This window comes from Microcaecilia unicolor, chromosome 3 (assembly GCF_901765095.1).
Source record: "Microcaecilia unicolor chromosome 3, aMicUni1.1, whole genome shotgun sequence".
NCBI classification, from domain to species: Eukaryota; Metazoa; Chordata; class Amphibia; order Gymnophiona; family Siphonopidae; genus Microcaecilia; species Microcaecilia unicolor.
The window spans coordinates 231,506,097-231,530,518 of NC_044033.1; the positions used below are offsets into that span (position 1 = coordinate 231,506,097).

At 43.8% G+C, this 24,422-nt stretch overlaps 1 protein-coding gene and 1 pseudogene across 1 annotated transcript in view; both read left to right on the top strand.

The window, feature by feature from the left end:
* Positions 1-24,422, top strand: part of GABBR1 (gamma-aminobutyric acid type B receptor subunit 1) — a 193,164-nt gene that overhangs the window by 130,279 nt on the left and 38,463 nt on the right. Inside the window, exon 10 of the mRNA XM_030197552.1 lies at positions 6,701-6,851. Within this exon, the coding sequence (XP_030053412.1) occupies positions 6,701-6,851 (151 nt within the window). The remainder of the gene's footprint in view (positions 1-6,700; positions 6,852-24,422) is intronic.
* LOC115467355 lies at positions 4,144-4,806 on the top strand (annotated as a pseudogene).

The following is a 24,422-nucleotide window of genomic DNA, read 5'->3' on the forward strand; positions in this document are numbered from 1 at the left end:
TGTGACCAGTAGAAGAAAAGAGGTTTTAATCCCCTGTATAAGTCGTTGGTGAGGCCCGACCTGGAGTATTCTGTTCAGTTTTGGAGGCCGTATCTTGCTAAGGATGTAAAAAGAATGGAAGTGGTGCAAAGAAAAGCTACAAGAATGGTATGGGATTTGTGTTACAAGACGTATGAGGAGAGACTTGCTGACCTGAACATGTATACCCTGGAGGAAAGGAGAAAGAGGGGTGATATGATACAGACGTTCAAATATTTGAAAGGTATAATTCTGCAAACAAACCTTTTCCTTAGATGGGAAGGTGGTAGAACTAGAGGACATGAAATGAGATTGAAGGTGGGCAGACTCAAGAAAAATGTCAGGAAGTATTTTTTCATGGAGAGTGTGGTGGATACTTGGAATGCCCTCCCGCTGGAGGTGATGGAGATGAAAACGGTAATGGAATTCAAAAATGCATGGGATAAACATAAAGGAATCCTTTTCAGAAGGAATGGATCCTCAGAAGCTTAGCAGAGATTGGGTGGCAGAGCCGGTGGGGAGGCGGGGCTAGTGGTTGGGAGGCAGGGCTAGTGCTGGGCAGACTTCTACAGTCCGTGCCCTGGAAATGGCAGATACAAATCAAGGTCAGGTATACACAAAAAGTAGAGTAGCACATATGAGTTTATCTTGTTGGGCAGACTAGATGGACTGTGCAGGTCTTTTTCTGCCATCATCTACTATGTTACTATCCAGCTTATTTTCAAAGGAGAAGGGCGTCCATCTTCTCACAAAAATCAGGAGATGGGCGCCCTTCTCCTAAGGGCAGCCAAATCGGCATAATCGAAAGCCGATTTTGGCCACCCTCAACTGCAGTCCGTCGCAGGAGCAGCAAAAGTTTAAGGGGGCGTGTTGGAGGTGTAGCGAGGGCGGGGCAGGGGCGTGGTTAACACATGGGTGCCCTCGGCCGATAATGGAAAAAAGAAGGCTGGCCCTGACGAGCATTTGGCCGACTTTATTTGGTCCATTTATTTTCAGGACCAAGCCTCAAAAAGATGTCCGACTGACCAGATGACCACCGGAGGGAATTGGGGATGACCTCCCCGTACTCCCCCAGTGGTCACCAACCCCCTCCCACCCTAAAAAAAAATTTAAAAACATTTTTTTTGCCAGCCTCTATGCCAGCCTGAAATGTCATACCCAGCTCCATGACAGCAGTATGCAGGTCCCTGGAGCAGTTTTAGTGGGTGCAGTGCACTTCAGGTAGGCGGACCCAGGCCCACCCCATCCCACCCCCTACCTGTTACACTTGTGTTGGTAAATGGGAGCCCTCCAAAACCCACCCGAAACCCACTGTACCCATATGTAGGTGCCCCCCTTCACCCATAAGGGCTATGGTAGTGGTGTACAGTTGTGTGGAGTGGGTTTTGGGGGGGGATTTGGGGGGCTCAGCACCCAAGGGAAGGGAGCTATGTACCTGGGAGCAATTAATGAAGTCCATTGCAGTGCCCCCTAGGGTGCCCGGTTGGTGTCCTGGCATGTGAGGGGGACCAGTGCACTAGAAATGCTGGCTCCTCCCACGACCAAATGGCTTGGATTTGGCTGGTTTTGAGATGGCCAGCCTCGGTTTCCATTATCGGCGAAAATCAAGGTCGGCCATCTCTAAGTCCGGCGATCTCAACATTTAGGTTGACCATCTCTAAGGTTGACCTAAATGTTGAGATTTGGCCAGCCCCGAACGTATTATTGAAACAAAAGATGGACGCCCATCTTGTTCGATAATACGGTTGGCTCCGCCCCTTGCTGGGGCCGTCCCCAGAGATGGGCGCCCTTAAAGATGGGCACCCCCATTTGATTATGCCCCTCCATGTATTTCTAGGATAAGCAGCATAAAATGTATTGTACGTTTCTGGGATCTTGCCTGGTACTTGTGACCTGGTTTGACCACTGTTGGAAACAGGATACTGGGCTTGATGGACATTCTTTCTGTCCCAGTATGGCAATATTTATGTACTTTAAACATTACATGAAATTTTACAGTCAATGAATCTTCTTCAAAATAGGTGTAATGTGATCTGATCTTTACATTTTGGACAACCTGCAGAGCCTGGACTCTGGCAGTTGACATGCCCAAATAAAGAGAATTACAATAATCCAATCTTGTTATGACCAGGCTCTGCATGATTGTCCAAAAGTCATAATCAGATACCATCCCCTTCAGCTTACTGAGAACACGAAGTTGAAAAAAAGAAGTTGAAATTATATGATCAATTTGCCTCTGCAAAGATAAATTAGAATCTAATATTATTCCCAAATTATGAAGAAACGGTTCAACCATAAAATTTGCCCATTATTTTAAAACAGAAGGCAATGAAAGTCTAATTGCCTACCAACATACATAATTTCAGTTTTCGTGGAGTTTAAGGACAACTTATGTTGTTGCATCCAATCAGTGATCATATCAAAATATGTGGTCAAAGACAAATCTCAGGCATCACCCAAAATGGGGAGAAAAACTGAATATCATCAGCGTATATTCTAAAAGATAGATCTAATTTCTGAAACACCACACTCAAGTAAAACTGACAAAGCTGACCCCTGGAGGGCAATACGATTTATGGAATATTTATCAGAGATAGAATGACAAATTATAACTACAAAAGTTCTCTCTTGCAAATACAACCTAAACCACTGCAATACCTTATCTCAAAAGCCCAAATCATACAGAAATATGTACACAAACATTATACTGAATATCTGAGCCAGACTATGCGTACAGTGCAACACCAGAGAAAGAGAAACAGATAAGCAGATGTAAAATTCAAAAACTGACATGTTCCAATCACTACATAAAAACTTAAAAAATAAAAATAAAACAAAAAATGGAAAATAGAAAATAAGGCAATACCTTTTTATTGGACTAATTTAATACATTTTTCAATTACCTTTCAGAGGATTCCAGAACACATTCAGGACCATGTGTGAGGAAGAGTGAGAGACAGGAGCAGATGTTGGACCATGTAGGGGAGGGGGAGAGAAAGAAGGAGATGCTAGATTATCTAGGGTAGAGAGGGAGACAGGAGGACATGATGGGCATATGGGAGAGAGCAAGATGAAGATGCTGCAAAGAAACATAAAAACATGACAGCAGATAAGGGCCTCCAAATGGCCTATCCAGCCTGCCCATCCACAGTAACCACTAACTCTTCCTTTTCCTAAGAGATCTCACAAGCCTGTCTCACACTTTCTTAAATTCTGACACAGTCCTTGCCTTCACAACCTTCACTGGGAGGCCATTCCACGTATCCACCACCCTTTCCGTGAAAGAATATTTTCTTAGATTCCTCCTTAGCCTGTTTACTCTTAGCTTCATCCTATGCCCTCTCATTCCAGAGTTTTCCTTCATTTGAAAAAGGCTCATCTGCTGTATATTAATGCCACCTCTATCATATCCCTTCTCTCCTGCCTCTCTTCCAGTGTATACATGTTGAGGTTCATAAGCCTGGTAGGGAGGGTTAGGGAAAGGGGAGATTCTAGACACCTGGGGGGAAGGGAAAGGAAGGGCAGATGCTGAACATCTGAAGGGGGTAGAGAAGGGATGGGAAGGGGAGATGCTGGCCTCAAGGAGAAATAAGGAAGAGGAGATACCGGAATATGAAGGAACAGTGGAAGAAAAGGGGAGGTGTTACACTATAAAGGAACTGGGGAAGAGAAAGGGGCAATGCTGGACTGCAGGGGAACTGGGTAAAACAAGTGGAGATGCTGGATAGTTATCGTGGGGAAAGAGAGGAAGGGAAGATGATGGATGGTTGTGCAGCGCTGCGTATGCCTTGTAGCGCTATAGAAATGCTAAATAGTAGTAGTAGTTGTGGAGAAAGGAGAGAGAGAAAAAGGAGGGATGCTGAGCATACTGAAACCATGTTGGTGAAGTTGGAAGGCAGAGGAGTGAAAGGGAGATATAAGTTGGAGTGGATGTGAAAGGGGCTAATCAAAGACTGGGTAGGAATAAGATATAAGGTAGGGAGGAGATGATTGGCATGGAAAGAACTGGGGATGGTGAGAGGATAAGAGTCAGAGGAAAGTAAATTGGAAAGGTGACTAATTCTTCAGGTTAAACAATGTAGAGTTGATTTTAAAAAGCCTGCAAAGTAGGTAAATGGCGCTGCTCTTTGATGTCGGGGAAAAAACTGTTGTCCAGCCGCCGAAGATATGTTCAAGGCCAAAGTGCTGCTGGTGGGCCCTAGTGAAAGTGGCAAAACAGTTTTGGCTAACTTTCTCTCGGATGCCACAGAAACTGTGGGTGAGAAAAACAATCCAACTCAAGGAGTAAGGATTCTAGAATTTGAAAGTTTAAATATATCAAATGTAAATAGTAGCAACAAAAGTTCAGGATGTGAGGTTGAACTGTGGGACTGCGGAGGAGATCAAAAGTTTGAAGCTTCCTGGCCAGCTATGATGAAGGATTCTCATGGGGTTGTTATAATATTCAACCCAGACCTGCCAAGTCATTTGAAGGAAACCGAAATGTGGTATGCATCCTTTGTACAGCAGCAGCATTTACAGGATAACCAGCGTCTTCTCATTGCTCACCACAAGCCAGGCTCTGGAGCAGTCAAAAATCGTCCACTTTTAGCGGCATCAATGACCAAACTGAAGCTGTCGCACTCTAGCCTGGAAGAAGATCCTGAGGATGTTAGAACCGAATTCTTAAAGTTCCTGGGAGGAGTGATCACTTCTCTGTCTGAGAGCAGAGAGAGAGAAGAGATGTCCATTATCACCCGCTATCAAGAGCAGGACCATCAAAGAATGTCTGAAAGTATTGCCTTCTGATACATCTAAATCTCCACTACCCAAGCTGCAAAGGAATCAAATACAAATCAACTTATTCATCCAGTTTTTCCTACATAAGCACACAACTGTGGAACGCCTTACAAAAAGCAGTGAAAACAACGTATGACTACTACTACTACTACTATTTAGCATTTCTATAGCGCTACAAGGCGTACGCAGCGCTGCACAAACATAGAAGAAAGACAGTCCCTGCTCAAAGAGCTTACAATCTAATAGACAAAAAATAAATAAATAAATAAAGTAAGCAAATCAATTAATGTGAACGGGAAGGAAGAGAGGAGGGTAGGTGGAGGCGAGTGGTTACAAGTCAAAAGCAATGTTAAAGAGGTGGGCTTTCAGTCTAGATTTAAAGGTGGCCAAGGATGGGGCAAGACGTAGGGGCTCAGGAAGTTTATTCCAGGCATAGGGTGCAGCGAGACAGAAGGCGCGAAGTCTGGAGTTGGCAGTAGTGGAGAAGGGAACAGATAAGAAGGATTTATCCATGGAGCGGAGTGCACGGGAAGGGGTGTAGGGAAGGACGAGTGTGGAGAGATACTGGGGAGCAGCAGAGTGAGTACATTTATAGGTTAGTAGAAGAAATTTGAACAGGATGCGAAAACGGATAGGGAGCCAGTGAAGGGTCTTGAGGAGAGGGGTAGTATGAGTAAAGCGACCCTGGCGGAAGACGAGACGGGCAGCAGAGTTTTGAACCGACTGGAGAGGGGAGAGGTGACTAAGTGGGAGGCCAGCAAGAAGCAGATTGCAGTAGTCTAAACGAGAGGTGACAAGGTTGTGGATGAGGATTTTGGTAAAGTGCTCGGAAAGAAAGGGGCAAATTTTACGGATGTTGTAAAGAAAGAAACGACAGGTCTTGGCAATCTGCTGGATATGAGCAGAGAAGGAAAGAGAAGAGTCAAAGATGACCCCAAGGTTTCGAGCTGAGGAGACAGGGAGAATAAGAGAGCCATCAACAGAAATAGAAAATGGGGGGAGCAGGGAGGTGGGTTTGGGGGGGAAAATGAGAAGCTCGGTTTTGGTCATATTTAATTTCAGGTGGCGTTGAGACATCCAGGCAGCAATGTCAGACAAGCACGCTGAAACTTTGGTTTGGATGCAAGGTGAGATATCAGGGGTAGAAAGGTAGATTAGGGAGTCATCAGCATAGAGATGGTAGGAAAAGCCATGGGATGAGATTAATGACCACCTAAACTTCCGGAAATCACTAAAAACCAACCTGTTCAAACAGGCATACCCTACCGATCCTACTTAAATGCTTGAACTCTGCAACACAACAAAACCAAAGCACGTATCGTCCACAACATAACTCTCCCGCTCTACAATTCCTAATGTGTCTTTCACATGAACCTTATCCTACCACAACATAACATTGTATTTGTTCATACCGGAGTTGATGAACGCCCCTCCGATACTATGTAAGAGAAAGAAAGAAAGAAAGAAAGAAACTGTATAAATGTACCTGATTGTCTTTGAACAAATATTCAGTGTTGTGTACTAACCCAATTTGATTGTATGATGTTTGAGTGTGGGTTCTGGTTTTGCTTCTACTTTATTTGCTACTGGGAACCTACACATTCCTGTTCACAAGCAACCCAATATGTTCACTGCAACCCTAGTAGCGCTCTAGAAATGTTAAGTAGTAAGTAGTAGTTCACTGCGGATCTTCTATGGAGAAATGTATGACTGTGTACTGAAGGATGGAGCTTTACCATATTCAAAGGTTTAGGCACATCGAAAACTGAACATGGCTTGTGATTTACTTTCAGCAGCAGGGCTTACAGGCTTTTACCTCTCCTACGGACTACCTTAGTTCATCTCCCTATGTAAATGGGTTGCTGCCTACTTCCTTTCTTATGCCTTGTTTATCTTTCTACAGGTGGGGCCCCTCCAGCAGACCACACCAAAGTGATTATCACTTTTCGCTACCTGTCACAGAAGCTCTTCATTTCCATGTCTGTGCTTTCTGGACTGGGGATCCTTCTGGGGATCATCTGCCTCTCCTTCAACATCTACAACAGCCATGTGAGGTAAGAGATCCGTACTCTCTCTTATAACAACTCTTCAGACTTCAACCATCTTGCAACTAATACAGACACACAACCTTTATCCCACTGCTCCTTCTATATTGCAACAGTTGTTTGAAGTAAAAGACCCTCTAAACTGTTTACAACACTTCCTTACTGACCATGCTCCCAGCACATATACCCTGCACGTTGTATCTACCCTCTACACAAAAGATGAATGCCCTGCACCTAATAACCACTGCACTCCACATGCCTCCCGTACCCAAAACAGAAATACATTCTACATCCTTCCTGTATCTAATACAGACCTTGCATCCCACCCCTATCTTGTACTTCAGACATTCATATATCCTGTAGTCATTACATATCTGCTATACAAGACAGATTTACTCTGCCCACCTTTCCTATTCAGTATCCAACACAAACACATTCTGCAAAATATACTCATCCTTTACCCAGGACACATACTCTGAACCCTAGAACTTTTTTTTACACAATACAGACATCCATCATTTGCTACACTTTACCAATCCTGTACCCACAGCTAGAGGCCAACCTAAACCAGTGGTTTTGGTTCTGGGCGAAACCAAATCCACTGCAAAAATTCACTGCTTGGTTTCAGCCAGAACCGAAACCATAAACAGCGTCTCACGGATCCTCCCAGGCCAGCCACCACTGCAACACTTCTCCCCCCCCCCCCCCCCTCCATCCCCAGAAAAGGGTCGGCTATCCAACCTTCAACCCCTCTACCCTTACACCACCTAAAGGCCTTCCCCGAGCCTACATTTGCTTTAAACAGCCTGGTGGTCGAGTGGCTTCTTCTGGGCAAGAACGATCCTCAATCACTCTTGTTCCCGCAGCTAAAATATCTGCCAGGACTTTCTGCGCTAGCCTCGCAAGACTATCACAGAAGGTCTTGGTGGCCGTCTTGAGATTAGAAGCAGCATTAAGCAGGAGTAGTTCTTCAAATCAGCCTAATCTTACCTTCATTTTTTGTTTTATTTTATTTCTATTCATTACCTTTAAAAGTGGACTAACACAGTTATTACATCATTTTATCCATTAGAATCTGGTGAAATTGACTACCAAAGCTGTATGGTTACTACTGCTAGACTAGAGGTTCAAGGTTTGATGTCACCAGGTTTAAATCCAGGATTTTAAACTGTATTCTCTTACTTGATGCTCCGTAAGAATCTGATTCGTTTAGTTGGAATAGCCTCTGGTCATGTCAACTGGCATCAAGAATGCTTCTAGGTTTACCTCTTTTCCAGCAGGTCCATCAACCTAGTGATGGGAACATTGAGCAGTTGCTGGGCCATTGTCCTTCTTCAAGACAGAGTATGCTTCCTACTTGTTCACACATTTGACATATTAATAAATGACCTAGAGATGTGAGTAACTCCATTGCCCCATGTAAGCCAAATTGAGCCTGCCATGAGTGGGAAAGCGCGGGGTACAAATGTAACAAAAATAAAAATAAATAAATAAATTTGAGAGGGAGGCAGCAGGATGTGGGGACTAGGTGACTGTATCTAAACTACAATTAATTTTGCTCTGCATACAATGTGGCTCATTGAGACCTTCCAAAATAGTCCAGAACTCACTCATAGAATATATGACAGAGAAAGATTTTCCAGCTAACAAATCAGAAAGCCAAATTAGAATATATTGTAGCCCATCCTGAAGGAAGCCAATTCCATGGCACATGAAATTCTCCATCTTAGGAAAGTGATCATGAAGGGACAAACTTGCCCGCAGCAGTTGTGGCTTAGGGAATAATTTGGCCCGTAAAGCTCTCAGACTTCACAAAACATAATTAATTCTTGCAGAGGTTGAAAAATGAGCATTCTATGCATTACCATGTCCACCACTTTGCACTAGAGCTGCAGAGAAGTATGACTGTAATCCTGTGGCAAAATGGAGGATGCAAGAAAACCAAGACTGCAATCTGCAGCTGGTTTCTCTGTGTCTGTCTACACTCAAGACTAGACTAGGTGAAACGTTCCTCCAATGAACTGAGATGATTTATCTGCAGGGCAACAACTTCTACTTCTAGGCACTCTGGAAAGAGTAAGGAAAATAGATGGCTGTCATGTAGCTGTTGTCCAGTATCCTACCTACTTCCATGCCAGCCAGATGCCACAGGAAACAAACTGAACTGGAAGACATTTCTTTCCTTTTTTTTTTTAAAGGAAACTTTCAGACTTTTCCTGGGGAAGGACCACTGCAATAAGTCTGAACTTCATTGCTCCCCAAAATCTGACTCCACACAGAGCGTTCTTGGGTTTAGTTAGTAGGAAAGGTGAAATGGAAACTTAGGACAGAAAGTTGTAATGGCTATAGCACTAGCCCTATTGGGCCACCAGAGCAGAACCTCTTGAAAACAGAGTGGAAACCTGAAAAGAAAGCAAATCTCTCCAGAAGAATAAATAGGAAATCAAAACTATTGTCCAACTAGAAAACTGAGGTGGTAAAATACCACAAAAAGCCTCCAAAAGGGAGAATAAACTGGAAGCAAAGAATCCCCTGAGAAGTCTTTCCTATGAAGCAAATATGAAGATGACTAAAGACACACAAATCCTTAGAGCTCTATGACCCTAACACTCACCAGCTTAGATGCTGGCCCAGAAGATCATTTGAAGATAGATAAAAAAAAATGAAATTTGGATGTAAGAGTTGTAGAGCTAAACACCCCAGAAGCTACATTATACTGTCAACCATTAAATTAAGGAGAAAACTAAACTTGCAACAGAACCTGCATGGGAAGGAACATAACAGAAGATAATGATCTACTGTTGTAGAAAGAAAAAATCTCAACATTTAGGTCAACATTAAAGATGGTCGACCTAAATGCTGAGATCGCCGGATTTAGAGATGGGCGCCCTCGGTTTTCGCCAATAATGGAAACCGAGGACGCCCATCTCAAAAACGAACAAATCCAAGGCATTTGGTCATGGGAGGGGCCAGGATTTGTAGTGCACTGGTCCCCCTCACATGCCAGGGCACCAACCGGGCACCCTAGGGGGCACTACAGTTAGGGTTACCATACGTCCGGATTTCCCCGGACATGTCCTGTTTTTGAGGGCATGTCCGGGGCGTCCGGCGGATTTTGCCCCCGCCCACGTTTGTCCGGATTTCTGGACAAACGTGGGCGCGGGTGCGGGCAGGCGCGTGCATGCGGTGGGCGTGTGGGCGGGCGATCGGCGCCGTGGGTCTGGTGACCTGGTCTCCCGTCCCCTCCCCTTCCTTACCATGTTCCCTGGTGGTCTAGTGACGTCTTCGGGGCAGGAAAGAGCCCCCTCTTTCCTGCCCGGAGCGCTGCCTCCCCTGCCGCTTCAACTCTCGGTGGCCATTTTGAATCCTGCCCCGAAGAGAAGACGCTACTAGACCACCAGGGCTAGACAGTAAGTGAGGGGGGGGTATGTGATGGGGGGGAGGGGACTATGTGACGGGGGGGGGGAATAGGGGCGGAACCCGGACCTGAAGGGGGCGTGGCGGGGGCGGGGTAGGGGGGCGTGACATGTGTCCTCTTTTTCAGAGGACACAAAATGGTAACCCTAACTACAGTGGACTTTGCAAATTGGTCCCAGGTGCATAGCTCCCTTACCTTGGGTGCTGAGCCCACCCCCCCCAAAACCCACTATCCACAACTATACACCACTACCATAGCCCTAAGGGGTGAAGGGGGGCACCTACATGTGGGTACAGTGGGTTTCGGGTGGGTTTTGAAGGGCTACTCAAAAGCTACAGTACTGGCTAGAGTAACTACGCAAACTAATGCAAGGACATTCACACTCTAGCTCAAAATCATTCACAATAGCTCGGACTCAGGTTTTAAACACTGTTACTGAGTTAATAACCGAACACTGTATACAATGTTATTAACTCAGTAACAGTGTTTAAAACCTGAGACCGAGTGTCAAAGGTTTCTGAGGGCTTTTCTCTTAAAAAAAAATATTTACACATCTTTTGAGCTATTGTGAATGATTTTGAGCTAGGGGTTTTGAAGGGCTCCCATTTTCCACCACAAGTGTAGCAGGTAGGGGGGGTGGGCCTGGGTCCGCCTGCCTGAAGTCCACTGCACCCACTAAAACTGCTCCAAGGACCTGTAAACTGCTGTGAAGGACCTGAGTATGACATTTAAGGCTGGCATAGATGCTGGCAAAAAAAGTTTTTAAAGTTGTTTTTTTGAGGGTGGGAGGGGGTTAGTGACCAATGGGGGAGTCAGGGGAGGTGATCCCCGATTCCCTCCGGTGGTCATCTGGTCAGTTTGGGCACTTGTTTGGGACTTGGACCTGAAAAAAAAGGAACCAAATAAAGTGGACCAAATTCTCGCCAGGGACGCCCTTCTTTTTTCCATTATCGGCCAAGGGCGCCCATCTCTTAAGCATGCTCCGGCACGCCCCTGTGCTGCCTTTGCTACCTTCTGACACACCCCCTTGACGTTTGGCCGGCTCCGCAATGGACTGTAGTTGAGGCCGGCCAAAATCAGCTTCTGATTATGCCGATTTTTCGCTGGCCTTGAGAGATGGCCGGCCATCTCCCGATTTGTGTTGGAAGATGGCCGGCCTTCTCTTTCGAAAATAAGCTGGATAGTATCTTTTATGCCCCCAGTCTTTGAATTTTTTGAAACTCTACTCATTATTTTATACACCTCTTCATATATTCCTCAGTTGTCTGTTCCCAGGCTGAAGAACATTAACATCTTTATCCTTTCATCACAAGAGAGTCCTTCGATCTCCTTCATCATTTTGTATCACAAATATATGACCTTTTATGACGCTTCATTTGAGTAGTAAATGCTGGCTCCTTCTTCATTTTTGTATCAAGTTTAAAATTTTGATTCTTTCTTCAGAGCTCCTCATACTGGTTATCCAGCCTTTTTGCTTCTTCCACGATCCCTTATATCCCCATACATTTCCAATATACCTTTAATGATCATCATCTGGTTTTTCCCTGAACATTGAGAGCTCGCCTGGAGTCAACTAGAAACTGTGCCTTCTTTTACCTGCCCCCCCCCCCACCCCACACACACACACACACACACACACCTTGTGGAACACACTGCCCTTTGCTCTGTGAACGGAGCTAGCCTATAAATCATTTAGATCATCTTTAAAAGCATACTTTTTTTCAACAGGTGTTTGGTGAGCATGGCTTGGAGGCCAGCTAGCTTGGTGTCACCTTACTTAGGGTTTCTTTTACAAAGCGGTGGTAAGCTCAAACGGGCTTACCGCTCACAAAAAAGGAAGTACCGCCAGGTTACAGTCAGGTTAGCGTGGGAGTATTTACCGCCACTTCAGTGGGTGACGGTAAGGGCTCCCCCCCCCCCAAAATGCCACATAGCAAGTGCTTCACACCGCATGGCCATTTCCTGAAAAAAAGAAAGACCTACTTTTTACCCTGCTGTGGTAAAAGGGGGCCTTGGCGCACATCAGAAACACATGCCGATGCCAGCGCAGGCCCCCTTTTGCTGCAGCTTTGTAAAAGGGGCCCTTAACTTCTGGTTATTTTAAATAAGTTAATTATTTCATGATTTAGAGGGTGACTGTCTGGACTGTGCGTGTCTCTTTTCTATCAGCAAATTGATCAGAATCAGCATTGGCCTCCTTAAGTGGCACCACTCACAGCAGAGCCAGCAGGGAGAGGGACTATAATTGGAGGGAGGAGGAAGTTGTAAGTGGCAACAGTAGTGGTAATCACCAGGAGATGGCAGCCGCAACTTCAATCTGACTGGAAGCTTTGTCACCCATCCTGTTTAACATCTTTATGAGCACCCTCGGTTCAATTTCTTTAGAGAAAGAACTCCTTCTTTCTTATGCTAACGATATATTAATTTTTATTCCATTTACTGAAAGTCTGAGAGCCCTTTTACAGAGCGGCCCAACATGGCCACCAGCGGTTGTCCTACCCCGAGTGCACACCATTTCCGGGGGAAAATGAAAACCCCTGGAAATGGCTTGCGCGATGGTAACCCAGCATCACTGCGCACTGCCCGGTTACCACTGGGTTACCACGGGAGCCCTTATTGCTACCTCAGTGGGTGACAGTAAGGGCTCCCAGCTGCATGGCCATGTGGTAGGCGTTCTCTTATCGCATGGCCATATGTGTCTGGGGCTTTTTACCTGCTGCGGTAAAAAGGGCCCTGGCACACGGGAAAAATGGCTCCCCGCCGCTAGCGCAGGGCCCTTTTTCCCACAACTTGGTAAAAGAGCCCCTGAATCAATCATTCTTGACAATGTCTAATTGTATTGACAGGATTAAAAATTGGGTTTCATCACACCTATTAAACAACAGTAAAACCAAAATGCTTTGACTAGGTAACATCAAGATTTATTACCAGAGGTGGGGCCACTAAGGCTAAATGACTACCTATAGACTGCTTTACTAAGGTTCTGGGAGTAATACTGGATTTTTCACTGTCTTTGGAGAAACAGGTAAATTATTTTACCGAGAAAGTCTTTATTTTAGATTGAAACAACTTAAAACTATTCAACCTTATTTTTCGGAAAAACACTGTATTGTTGCAGGGTTTAATATTATCTCAATTAGATATTGTAACGTGCAATATCTTGGAATCTCCACTAAAATGCAAAAAAGACTCCAGCTACTACAGAACATAGCCACACATCTAATTTTTAGGCAGCATAAATTTGATAAAGCGATGAGTTTGTTGAGAGCACTTCATTGGCTTCCAGCTTATGCTTGAATAGAGTTCAAGTCTTCATGCATTATTTTTAAGATTTTACATGGTTCTGTCCAGATCATTTGACTTGGCTAAACTTTGTCCCCTCAACCATTCTAGGAAATTGTATAATTGATCGTCAGATGCTTAAATCTTCCCTCATTTAAAAGGGTTTGATACAAGAAAGTTTTGGAAACATCTTCTGCTCTATCTCCTGATAGGCTCTCCCCACACAGGGATTAGCAGGCAGATAACCAGAGTATAGAACATCACTGTGAAGACTCTTGAACCAAAATCTTCTTTAATGCAAAATGAAACAAAGGAAATGACTTACAGTTAGATGTGCTGGACAAGAGTTTCTGCCTTGCAGTACTGCCCTGTGTACAAGGGGAGTCAGGAGATCTCAGCACCAAGCTGAGAGAATAAATGCTGTGAATACTTTTAAACTGGTAAAACACTTAGGGCCCTGTTTACAAAGGCGCTAGCATTTTCAGCGTGCGCTAACCGTGTAGACGCCCATAAGAATATTATGGGCATCTATATAGTTAGCATGTGCTAAAAACGCTAGCATGCCTTTGTAAACAGGGCCCTTAGTTATTTTACAGTAGCTTAAAGGGGGAACATACAATAAGGTACAGCAAGTCAGTTTATAGTTCTTAGAAAAGCATGCTGCAGACAACCTGTCAATCCCAATGGAGAGAGAAGGGGCAGGCTACAACCCAGCATACACAGGGGCAAGGGCCGGCCAATAGGAAAAGTCCTGTAAGGCGTAGGGAACTGGGACATGTGCTCAGGAGAAACCTATTACAGAGCACTACAGGAAGACAAAGATTTGTAGTCCAAAGGCACTTCCTGTCTTGCTTAATGGTAGAAGCACTGTAAACTGTTACAGGCAATACAATCTGATATAAAGAATGTCCAACATATACATATAAACAACATGCATGCTGCCTCCATGCAAATGGAGGCAGAACAATCTTTTTTATTCCAAGCTGTGCAGATTTGGAATAATTTATCAACTGTTATAAAACAAAGTTATTCCTATGTCTCTCATCATAAGAGCTTAAAAACTTATTTCAGAAATATTTATGTGATGATAGTAGTTAGTGATAATTAGGATATCCATCATCTGTTTCATTTTTCTTTTGAATTTTTGATGTTTTCATTTTTATGATGGTTTTATATGTGAGCTGCTTTGGAACTTATTGGGAGGAACAGAAAACAATATGCATAGAATTTCATAAAACAAACAGATATGTAAAACTAAGCAATCTTCAAAGTATGGCCTGCAAACATTACACACTAAAAACATTAATTACATCAGAGCATAAATAACTTCCTCAGCTGAGACAGAACCTCAAATCAAATATGTTCATTACAACATAGAATCTGACAAATCAAAAGTCTTTTGGAATAAAACAGATCTAGACATACCAAATAAGACACGAGTATGTAGTACCATTTTGAGCTAATTGTAAAGATTTCAGAGTTTTTTTGGAAGCTCCTAACAAAAGATTATTACAATAGTCAAAATATGGTATTATTAGGTTTTGAACTACCATTTGGATGAAAAGTCTTTAAGACATCTGATCATTTTTAATTTTCTGAAAATCAACCAAACAGTTCTCTTTATCTGGGGTTTCATTGATAAAAGTGAATCAAGTATAATCCCATAGTGATTGCAGTTTGTCTACAGTGGGGATGTTTAATCCATCTATAGATTAAACCCAGGAGCAAAATGTACATAGCAATTGATAGGCAGCTGAAAGCTATAGATTTTATAACTTACAGTTGCCTACTGATTGCCAAGGCTGCTTTATGTAAGGTAGAGTTTGGGAGGACTTCAGACAGCAGGTTTGTAGTGGTAGGCTGGGCTCAAAATTTTGTTTGGACCATGACCCCTTTGGCCCATCCCATTCCAGAGCCTCTAAGCTTTTCCATAATGCCCTGAATGCCTGATTGTAAGGTGATCAGGCAAAGTAAAAATTTCATTTGTAAATACAACATGGTATATATGGAGGGACTTAACAGAGTAAGAGAATCTCCCATGAAGTCCAGTTTTCATGACCTGTTCGAACCAATAGGAATTGCACAAAATAAAACAATATAACCACAGGATGGCAGTATACTACAAATATAAGCTCTCTGTAAGTAACAGAAGAGCACTGATGCTACAACTCAGAGCTAAGGACTAGATGCACTAAACCTTAACGACTCTCTAACACCCCTTTAAGGAAGGAAATTCCTAACCATTGCGTGCATTAAAGGCCTTTTTCCTACAAAGCAAGCAGCTAACGAAAACGGAATGCAAACGAGAAACTACCATTGAAATGTGGACAATTCGGAATGCACTAACCATACGGACAATTGCAACGAATCATTTACCGTCAGAAATTTTACGTGAGCTCAGACCTGTCGTTAAGGCCTGAGCTGTCATCTCCCCGCTGCCCCCTGCACCATAAAAATCCAAGCCGGCATGTTTAAAAAGAAAAGTGAGATACAAACACAAACACGTGGCTCTCCACTCCCCCCTGCATCACTACAAAACTAAACATACCTCAAAAAAGGATCGGGAGGGGGCAAAGGCGCTTGTCAGAGGCGTCCTGTATGGACGGCTTTCCCCGCCCCCCCCCCCCCAGATCATACAGACACTGCTCCCCACTTCTCCCTGCAGCTTAAAAATCCTGTCTCTCCTTCTCCCACAGCTTTGAAAATTAACACTCTCTGCTATCCCCTGAAGCCAATTTCCCAGCACTGTAAACAAGCTGCCCCTTCCCCCTCCCTTCTTGTTTCATCACAGTGAAAGAGGTCTTTTGTTACAAAAGGGGGTTTACGAGGAGGGTCGTTCTTTTTAGAGTCATCTTCAACTGCACTCTCCTGCTAGGTCCAGGACCTGCAAGCCTTTATGCTCTCTGATCTAGCAGGAGAGCTAGATCCGATCCCCCCCTTGCACGCCCTAGTCTGACCTAAGCAACCTACGTAGGTTTAATACATTTGTGTGGCATGCTCAGATCTGCGCATGCTTAAGGGGCAAATTAATGACGGTGATGATACATTGTACTTTTCAATACCGCACCGAACATTTCTGAGCTGTTTTTTTTTGTGCATTCTTCGTTGTTTCAAATTCGTTAAGCACTTTTACGATTTAGATTTTTTAACGTTTGGTTGATGCATCTAGCCATAAGTCTTTAAAAAACCTATAGCATGTGCTGCTTAGAAGACTTGGGCATATACTTCACCTGTCCTTTACACAGTATTTGCATGTTACATAATAAATCCATTCTTGCCTTTAGTGATCTTTTCACTATTACTAAATATTCCTTTCTCTTCAGAGTTGCCACCCCACTTCTAGAAGTTCTATGTTCTTAAGGAAACTGGTTCTGGATGTAACATGAAGCTTTGATTTAGCTGATTCTTTGAGTTTAAAAGAAAACAGAGGTTCTGCTATGACACTGTAAGCTACTCTTGAAATCATGGTCTCATGGGCAAGTTTGAAGTCACCAAGTAAATATTTTTTAAAATCTTATCTTATTAACTACTGGGCACCACAAGATCATCTGCTTTCTAAGGGGCCCTTTTACAATGCAGTGGCTTACCACACAACAATTTAGAGCTACCTCCGGCCCAACACGGGCACTGGCAGTAGTTCTAGCCCCAGCGCGTACCATTTGCCACGATGGGAAACACAGGGCTCGATTTTTTAACGTGGCAGTTACCGCCAGGTTAGCGCAGGAGCCCTTACTGGCACCTCAGTGAGTGGCAGTAAGAGCTCCCCACTGCATGGCCACACTGTAAGAGTTCTCTTAAGATGTGGCCATTTTTGGGGGGGAGCTTTTAATGGCTGTGGAAAAAAAAGGGCCCTGGCGCATGGGAAAATGGCCCCTGCAACTACCGCAGGGCCCTTTTTCCTGCAGCTTAGTAAAAGAACACCTAACTCTATTAACAAAGGTGTCTCGAGCACCAAACCACCACATTATATTAAAGTCCCATTCTACTATCCAAAGCCTTCTCGGCAGAGTGGGAAACTTGATTTGCAAGAATAGAGATTTGAAGTGATAGGGTGAATCGGATTGGTGGAGGGGTAGCATTGTATATTAACGAGAGCCTTGAATCAAATAGATTGAAAATTCTGCAGGAAGCAAAACACTCCTTGGAATCACTGTGGATTGAAATTCCATGTGCAAAGGGGAAAAGGATAGTGATAGGAGTGTACTACCGTCCGCCTGGCCAGGACGAACAGACGGATGCGGAAATGTTAAAGGAAATCAGGGACGCAAACAAACTGGGCAACACAATAATAATGGGGGATTTCAATTACCCGCATATAGACTGGGGTAATGTAACATCTGTACACGCAAGGGACATAAGATTTCTTGATGAAATCAAGGACAGCTTCATGGAACAGCTAGTTCAGGAGCCGACAAGAGAAGGAAAAATACTAGACTTAGTCCTTAGTGGTGCTCATGATCTAGTGCAGGGGGGTAACGATACGAGGGCCGCTTGATAACAGTGATCATAATATGATCGGTTTTGATATTGGCATTGAAGGAAGTGAAACTAGGAAATCAAGTACGCTAGCGTTTAACTATAGAAAAGGTGATTACGACAAAATGAGAAAAATGGTGAAAAAAAGACTGAAAGGAGCAGCTCGCAGAGTAAAAAACTTGCATCAGGCGTGGATGCTGTTTAAAAACGCCATCCTGGAGGTTCAGGACAAATATATTCCACGTATTAGAAAAAAGGGAAAAAAGACTAAACGTCAGCCGGCGTGGCTAAACAGTAAGATAAAGGAAATCATTAGAGCCAAAAAACAATCCTTCAGAAAGTGGAGAAGAGAACCAACTGAAAGTAACAGGATAGATCATAAGGAATGCCAAGCCAAATGCAAAGCGGAGATAAGGAGGGCAAAAAAGGACTTTGAGAAGAAATTAGCGTTGGAAGCAAAAATACATAGTAAAAACTTTTTAGATACATTAAAAGCAGGAAACCGGCCAAAGAGTCGGTTGGGCCGCTGGACGAAAATGGTGTTAAAGGGGCGATCAAGGAGGACAAAGCCGTAGCGGAGAAATTAAACGAATTCTTTGCTTCGGTCTTCACCGAGGAGGATTTGGGGGGGACACCGGTGCCGGAAAGAATATTTGAAGCGGGGGAATCGGAGAAACTAAACAAATTCTCTGTAACCTTGGAGGATGTAATGGGTCAGTTCAGCAAGCTGAAGAGTAGTAAATCACCGGGACCTGATGGTATTCATCCCAGAGTATTAATAGAACTAAAAAATGAACTTGCGGAGCTACTGTTAGAAATATGCAATCTGTCCCTAAAATCGAGTGTAATACCGGAAGACTGGAGGGTAGCCAATGTTACTCCGATTTTTAAGAAGGGTTCCAGAGGAGATCCGGGAAATTATAGACCGGTGAGTCTGACGTCGGTGCCGGGCAAGATGGTGGAGGCTATTATTAAGAATAAAATTGCAGAGCATATACAAAAACATGGACTGATGAGACAAAGTCAGCTCGGATTTAGTGAAGGGAAGTCTTGCCTCACCAATCTAATGCATTTTTTTGAGGGGGTAAGCAAACATGTGGACAATGGGGAGCCGGTTGATATTGTATATCTGGATTTTCAGAAGGCGTTTGACAAAGTGCCGCACGAAAGACTCCTGAAGAAATTGCAGAGTCATGGAATCGGAGGTAGGGTATTATTATGGATTAAGAACTGGTTGAAAGATAGGAAGCAGAGAGTAGGATTGCGTGGCCAGTATTCTCAGTGGAGGAGGGTAGTTAGTGGGGTCCCGCAGGGGTCTGTGCTGGGGCCGTTGCTTTTTAATGTATTTATAAATGACCTAGAGATGGGAATAACTAGTGAGGTAATTAAATTCGCCGATGACACAAAATTATTCAGGGTCGTCAAGTCGCAGGAGGAATGTGAACGATTACAGGAGGACCTTGCGAGACTGGGAGAATGGGCGTGCAAGTGGCAGATGAAGTTCAATGTTGACAAGTGCAAAGTGATGCATGTGGGTAAGAGGAACCCGAATTATAGCTACGTCTTGCAAGGTTCCGCGTTAGGAGTTACGGATCAAGAAAGGGATCTGGGTGTCGTCGTCGATGATACGCTGAAACCTTCTGCTCAGTGTGCTGCTGCGGCTAGGAAAGCGAATAGAATGTTGGGTGTTATTAAGAAGGGTATGGAGTCCAGGTGTGCGGATGTTATAATGCCGTTGTATCGCTCCATGGTGCGACCGCACCTGGAGTATTGTGTTCAGTACTGGTCTCCGTATCTCAAAAAAGATATAGTAGAATTGGAAAAGGTACAGCGAAGGGCGACGAAAATGATAGTGGGGATGGGACGACTTTCCTATGAAGAGAGGCTGAGAAGGCTAGGGCTTTTCAGCTTGGAGAAGAGACGGCTGAGGGGAGATATGATAGAAGTGTATAAAATAATGAGTGGAATGGATCGGGTGGATGTGAAGCGACTGTTCACGCTATCCAAAAATACTAGGACTAGAGGGCATGAGTTGAAGCTACAGTGTGGTAAATTTAAAACGAATCGGAGAAAATTTTTCTTCACCCAACGTGTAATTAGACTCTGGAATTCATTGCCGGAGAACGTGGTACGGGCGGTTAGCTTGACGGAGTTTAAAAAGGGGTTAGATAGATTCCTAAAGGACAAGTCCATAGACCGCTATTAAATGGACTGGAAAAATTCCTCATTTTTAGGTACAACTTGTCTGGAATGTTTTTACGTTTGGGGAGCGTGCCAGGTGCCCTTGACCTGGATTGGCCACTGTCGGTGACAGGATGCTGGGCTAGATGGACCTTTGGTCTTTCCCAGTATGGCACTACTTATGTACTTATGTACTTATGTACTTATGTACTTATGTACTTATGATGAACCCGACCTGATTTCTATGAATGAATGCAACCTAATTTGTATGATTTTTCTTAGTCTATTGGAGAGGATTTTTACAAAAATTTTGTAGTCTGCTTTGAGAAGCAAAATAGGTCTATAATTGGAGACTAAGGATTGATCTTTGTTAGGCTTAGGAAGTATGCTGATGATTGCCTCAGAGAATTTATTTGGATGCTTGGGGGTTTTTTTTCTAATTCTTGGAAGAAACATTTTAGATGAGGAGCCAAATCTTTCTTGAATAGCTTATAGAATTCATTTATGAGGCCATCTGGTCCAGGAGCCTTTCTAATTTTCAAAAAGGTGATAGCCTCCAGAATTTTTTTATCCTCTAAAAGGAACTTGTAACATTTTAATTACCTGCTGAGACCATGTTGGGACCTTAATTTATTTATTTGTGGCATTTATACCCCGCTCTTTCCCGCTCAATAGCAGGTTCAGTGCGGCTTACAGAGTATGGTACATAGTATCATAGAGATAATACAAAATATGGTACAAAGTATCATGGAGATAACACATTTATAAAGAGTGGGACAGTAGTGTGCGATGTGGGGAAGGATTGGAGTTTGGGCATTGTCTGTGGTGTGGGTTAGGTCCGAGACTTTGTAGGGTCGTCTGGGTAGGCTTGTTTGAATAGTTGAGTCTTCAGCAGCTTTCGGAAGGGTAGGTGTTTGCTGGTTTTTCGGATATGTCGAGGTAAGGCGTTCCAGAGTTGGCTGCCTATAACAGAGAAGTTGGATGCGTAGTAGGTTTTGTATTTGAGGCCTTTACAGTCCTTGCAAGAATGTATCTAGCTCTTTAGGCTGATAGGACAACTCTGAATTATACAATTGTGGGTAAAAATCATAAAAAGCTCCGAGAATATCTGCTGTTTTGGAACGTATTTTATTGTTGTGGTTTATGAATAGGATTTGAGTCCTGGTATGTTTCCTTTTTTAAATAGTGTGCAAGAGCTCTACTGCATTTATTTTTGTTCAGCACATACAGATCTTTTGTGGATAAATATCTCTTGACCAGCCTCTTGACTCCACAATTTGTTGTAGTCATATTTTTGATTATAAAGCAAATTAAGGGCCTCTTTTATCAAACTGTGCTAGTGGTTCCCACATGGCAATACCAATGGAGCCCATTCAAAGTGAATGGGCTTTGTAAACATCACTGCACTGGAAGCTGCTAGCCTGGCTTGATAAAAGTGGCCCTAAATTTGTTCACATCCTGAGTTTCAATATATTGTCTTTCCAAGTCTTTGATGGATTGTTCTTTCTTTCAGGGGCCCATTTACAAAAGCATGGTAGGCTCTATGCACATGCATTGCACCCCAAAATGGGACTACCGCCAGGCTAGCGCACCCCCTGGTGGTAATTTCAGATTTAGACCTCCCCCATACTAGTGGGACAAATTATTTTTTTAATTCCTACCTCACGCGACATTTCCGGTGTTAATCACTACTCATGTAGCACTTGAGCCCTTACTACTAGATCAATGGGTGGCATTAAGGGTTCAGGCCTTTAATAGGCGCCCGCTGGTTTCAATTTTACAACAGGCCCTTTTCCTGGCCCATTGAAAAAAAGCTCTTTTTCCCAAACATGGTAAAAACTGGCCCGGTGCCCACCAAAACACATGCCCACACCACCGCAGTCTACTTTTTGCCTCCGCTTAGTAAAAGGACCTCTCAATATTTTGTCCCTATTTTTATTAAAATAGGCCGAGATTGATATAATTTCTCCCCTCAATAAAGCCATAAAGGCTTCCCATGTAGTGATTGTACTGATATTGCTAGTATTATTCCAAACAAAAAAAAATGGAAATAAAGTATTTTATTATAAGAACATAAGAGTAGCCAGAGCTTAACTAAGTATTTCCAGAGCCGGTGGTTGGGAGGCGGGGCTGGTGGTTGGGAGGCGGGGCTGGTGGTTGGGAGGCAGGGATAGTGCTGGGCAGACTTATGCTGTCTGTGCCCTGAAGAACACAGGTACAGATCAAAGTAGGGTATACACAAAAATTAGCACAGATGAGTTATCTTGTTGGGCAGACTGGATGGACCATGCAGGTCTTTTTCTGCCGTCATCTACTATGTTACTATGTATGTAACTTCCTTGAGTGCCCCCTAGTCTTTGTACTTTTGGAACAAGTAAAAAATCGATTTACTTCTACTCGTTCTACATCACTCAGGATTTTGAAGACCTCAATCATATCTCCCCTCATCCATCTTTTTTCCAAGCTGAAGAGCCCTAACCTCTTTAGCCTTTCCTCATACGAGAGGAGTTCCATTCCCTTTATCATTTTGGTTGCTCTTCTTTGAACCTTTTCTAATTCCGCTATATCTGTTTTGATATACGGCGACCAGAACTGAACACAATACTCAAGGTGCGGATGCACCATGGAGCAATACAAAGGCATTATAGTATTTTCGGTCTTACTCACCATCACTTTCCTAATAATTCCTAGCATCCTGTTTGCTTTTTTGGCCGCCGCCACATACTGAGAAGATTTCAGTGTATTATCTACAACAACACCCAGATATTGTTCTTGAGTGCTGACCCCATGGCAACTATGATTCAGATTATTCTTTCCAATGTGCATCACCTTGCATTTGTCCACATTAAATTTCATCTGTCATTTGGATGCCTAGTCTTCCAATTTCCTATGGTCTTCCTGTAAAATTTCACAGTCCACACGTGTTTTAAGAACCTTGAATAGTTTTGTATCATCTGCAAATTTAATCATCTCACTCGTCATTCCGATTTCCATATCATTTATAAACATGTTAAATAGCACCGGTCTCAGTACAGATCTCTGTTCACCCTCTTCCATTGAGAGAAATGACCATTTAACCCTACCCTTTGTTTTCTGTCCAATAACCCAATTCCTAATCTATACCAGAACCTTGCCTCCTATCCCATGACTCTTTAATTTTCTCAGGAGTCTATCATGAGGATCTTTATCAAAAGCTTTCTGAAAATCTAGATACACTATCAAGCTTATTTTCGAAAGAGAAGGGTGCCCATCTTCCAACACAAATCGGGAGATGGGTGGCCTTCTCTCAGGGTCGCCCAAATCGGCATAATCGAAAGCCGATTTTGGGGAGTCCTCAACTGCTTCCCGTCGCGGGGACGACCAAAGTTCACAGGGTTGTGTCGGCACTGTAGTGAAGGCGGGACTGGGGCGTGATTAAGAGATGGGCATCCTTGGCCGATAATGGAAAAAAGAAGGGTGTCCCTGACTAGCACTTGGCCAACTTTACTTGGTCCATTTTTTCTTGCGACCAAGCCATGAAAAGGTGCCCGAACTGACCAGATGACCACCGGAGGGTATCGGGGATGACCTCCCCTTACTCCCCCAGTGGTCACCAACCACCTCCCACCCTAAAAAAAAAAAAAACTTTAAAACATTTTTTTGCCAGCCTCTATACCAGCCTCAAATGTCATACCCAGCTCCATGACCACAGTATGCAGGTCCCTGGAGCAGTTTTAATGGCTGCAGTGCACTTCAGGCAGGCGGACCCAGGCCCATCCCCCCTACCTGTTACACTTGTGGTGGTAAATGTGAGCCCTCCAAAACCCACCGTACCCACATGTAGGTGCCCCCCTTCACCCCTTAGGGCTATGGTAGTGGTGTACAGTTGTGGGGAGTGGGTTTTGGGTGGTTCAGCACCCAAGGTAAGGGAGCTATGCACCTGGGAGCAATTTGTGAAGTCCACTGCAGTGCCCCCTAGGGTGCCCGGTTGGTGTCCTGGCATGTCAGGGGGACCAGTGCACTATGAATTCTGACTCCTCCCACGACCAAAGGGCTTGGATTTGGTCATTTTTTAGATGGGCGTCCTCAGTTTCCATTATGGCTGAAAACCGGGGACGACCAGCTCTAAGGTCGACCGTCTCAACATTTAGGTCGACCATCTCTAAGGTCGACCTAAATGCTGAGATTTGGGTGTCCCCAACCGTATTATTGAAACAAAAGATGGACGCCCATCTTGTTTCGAT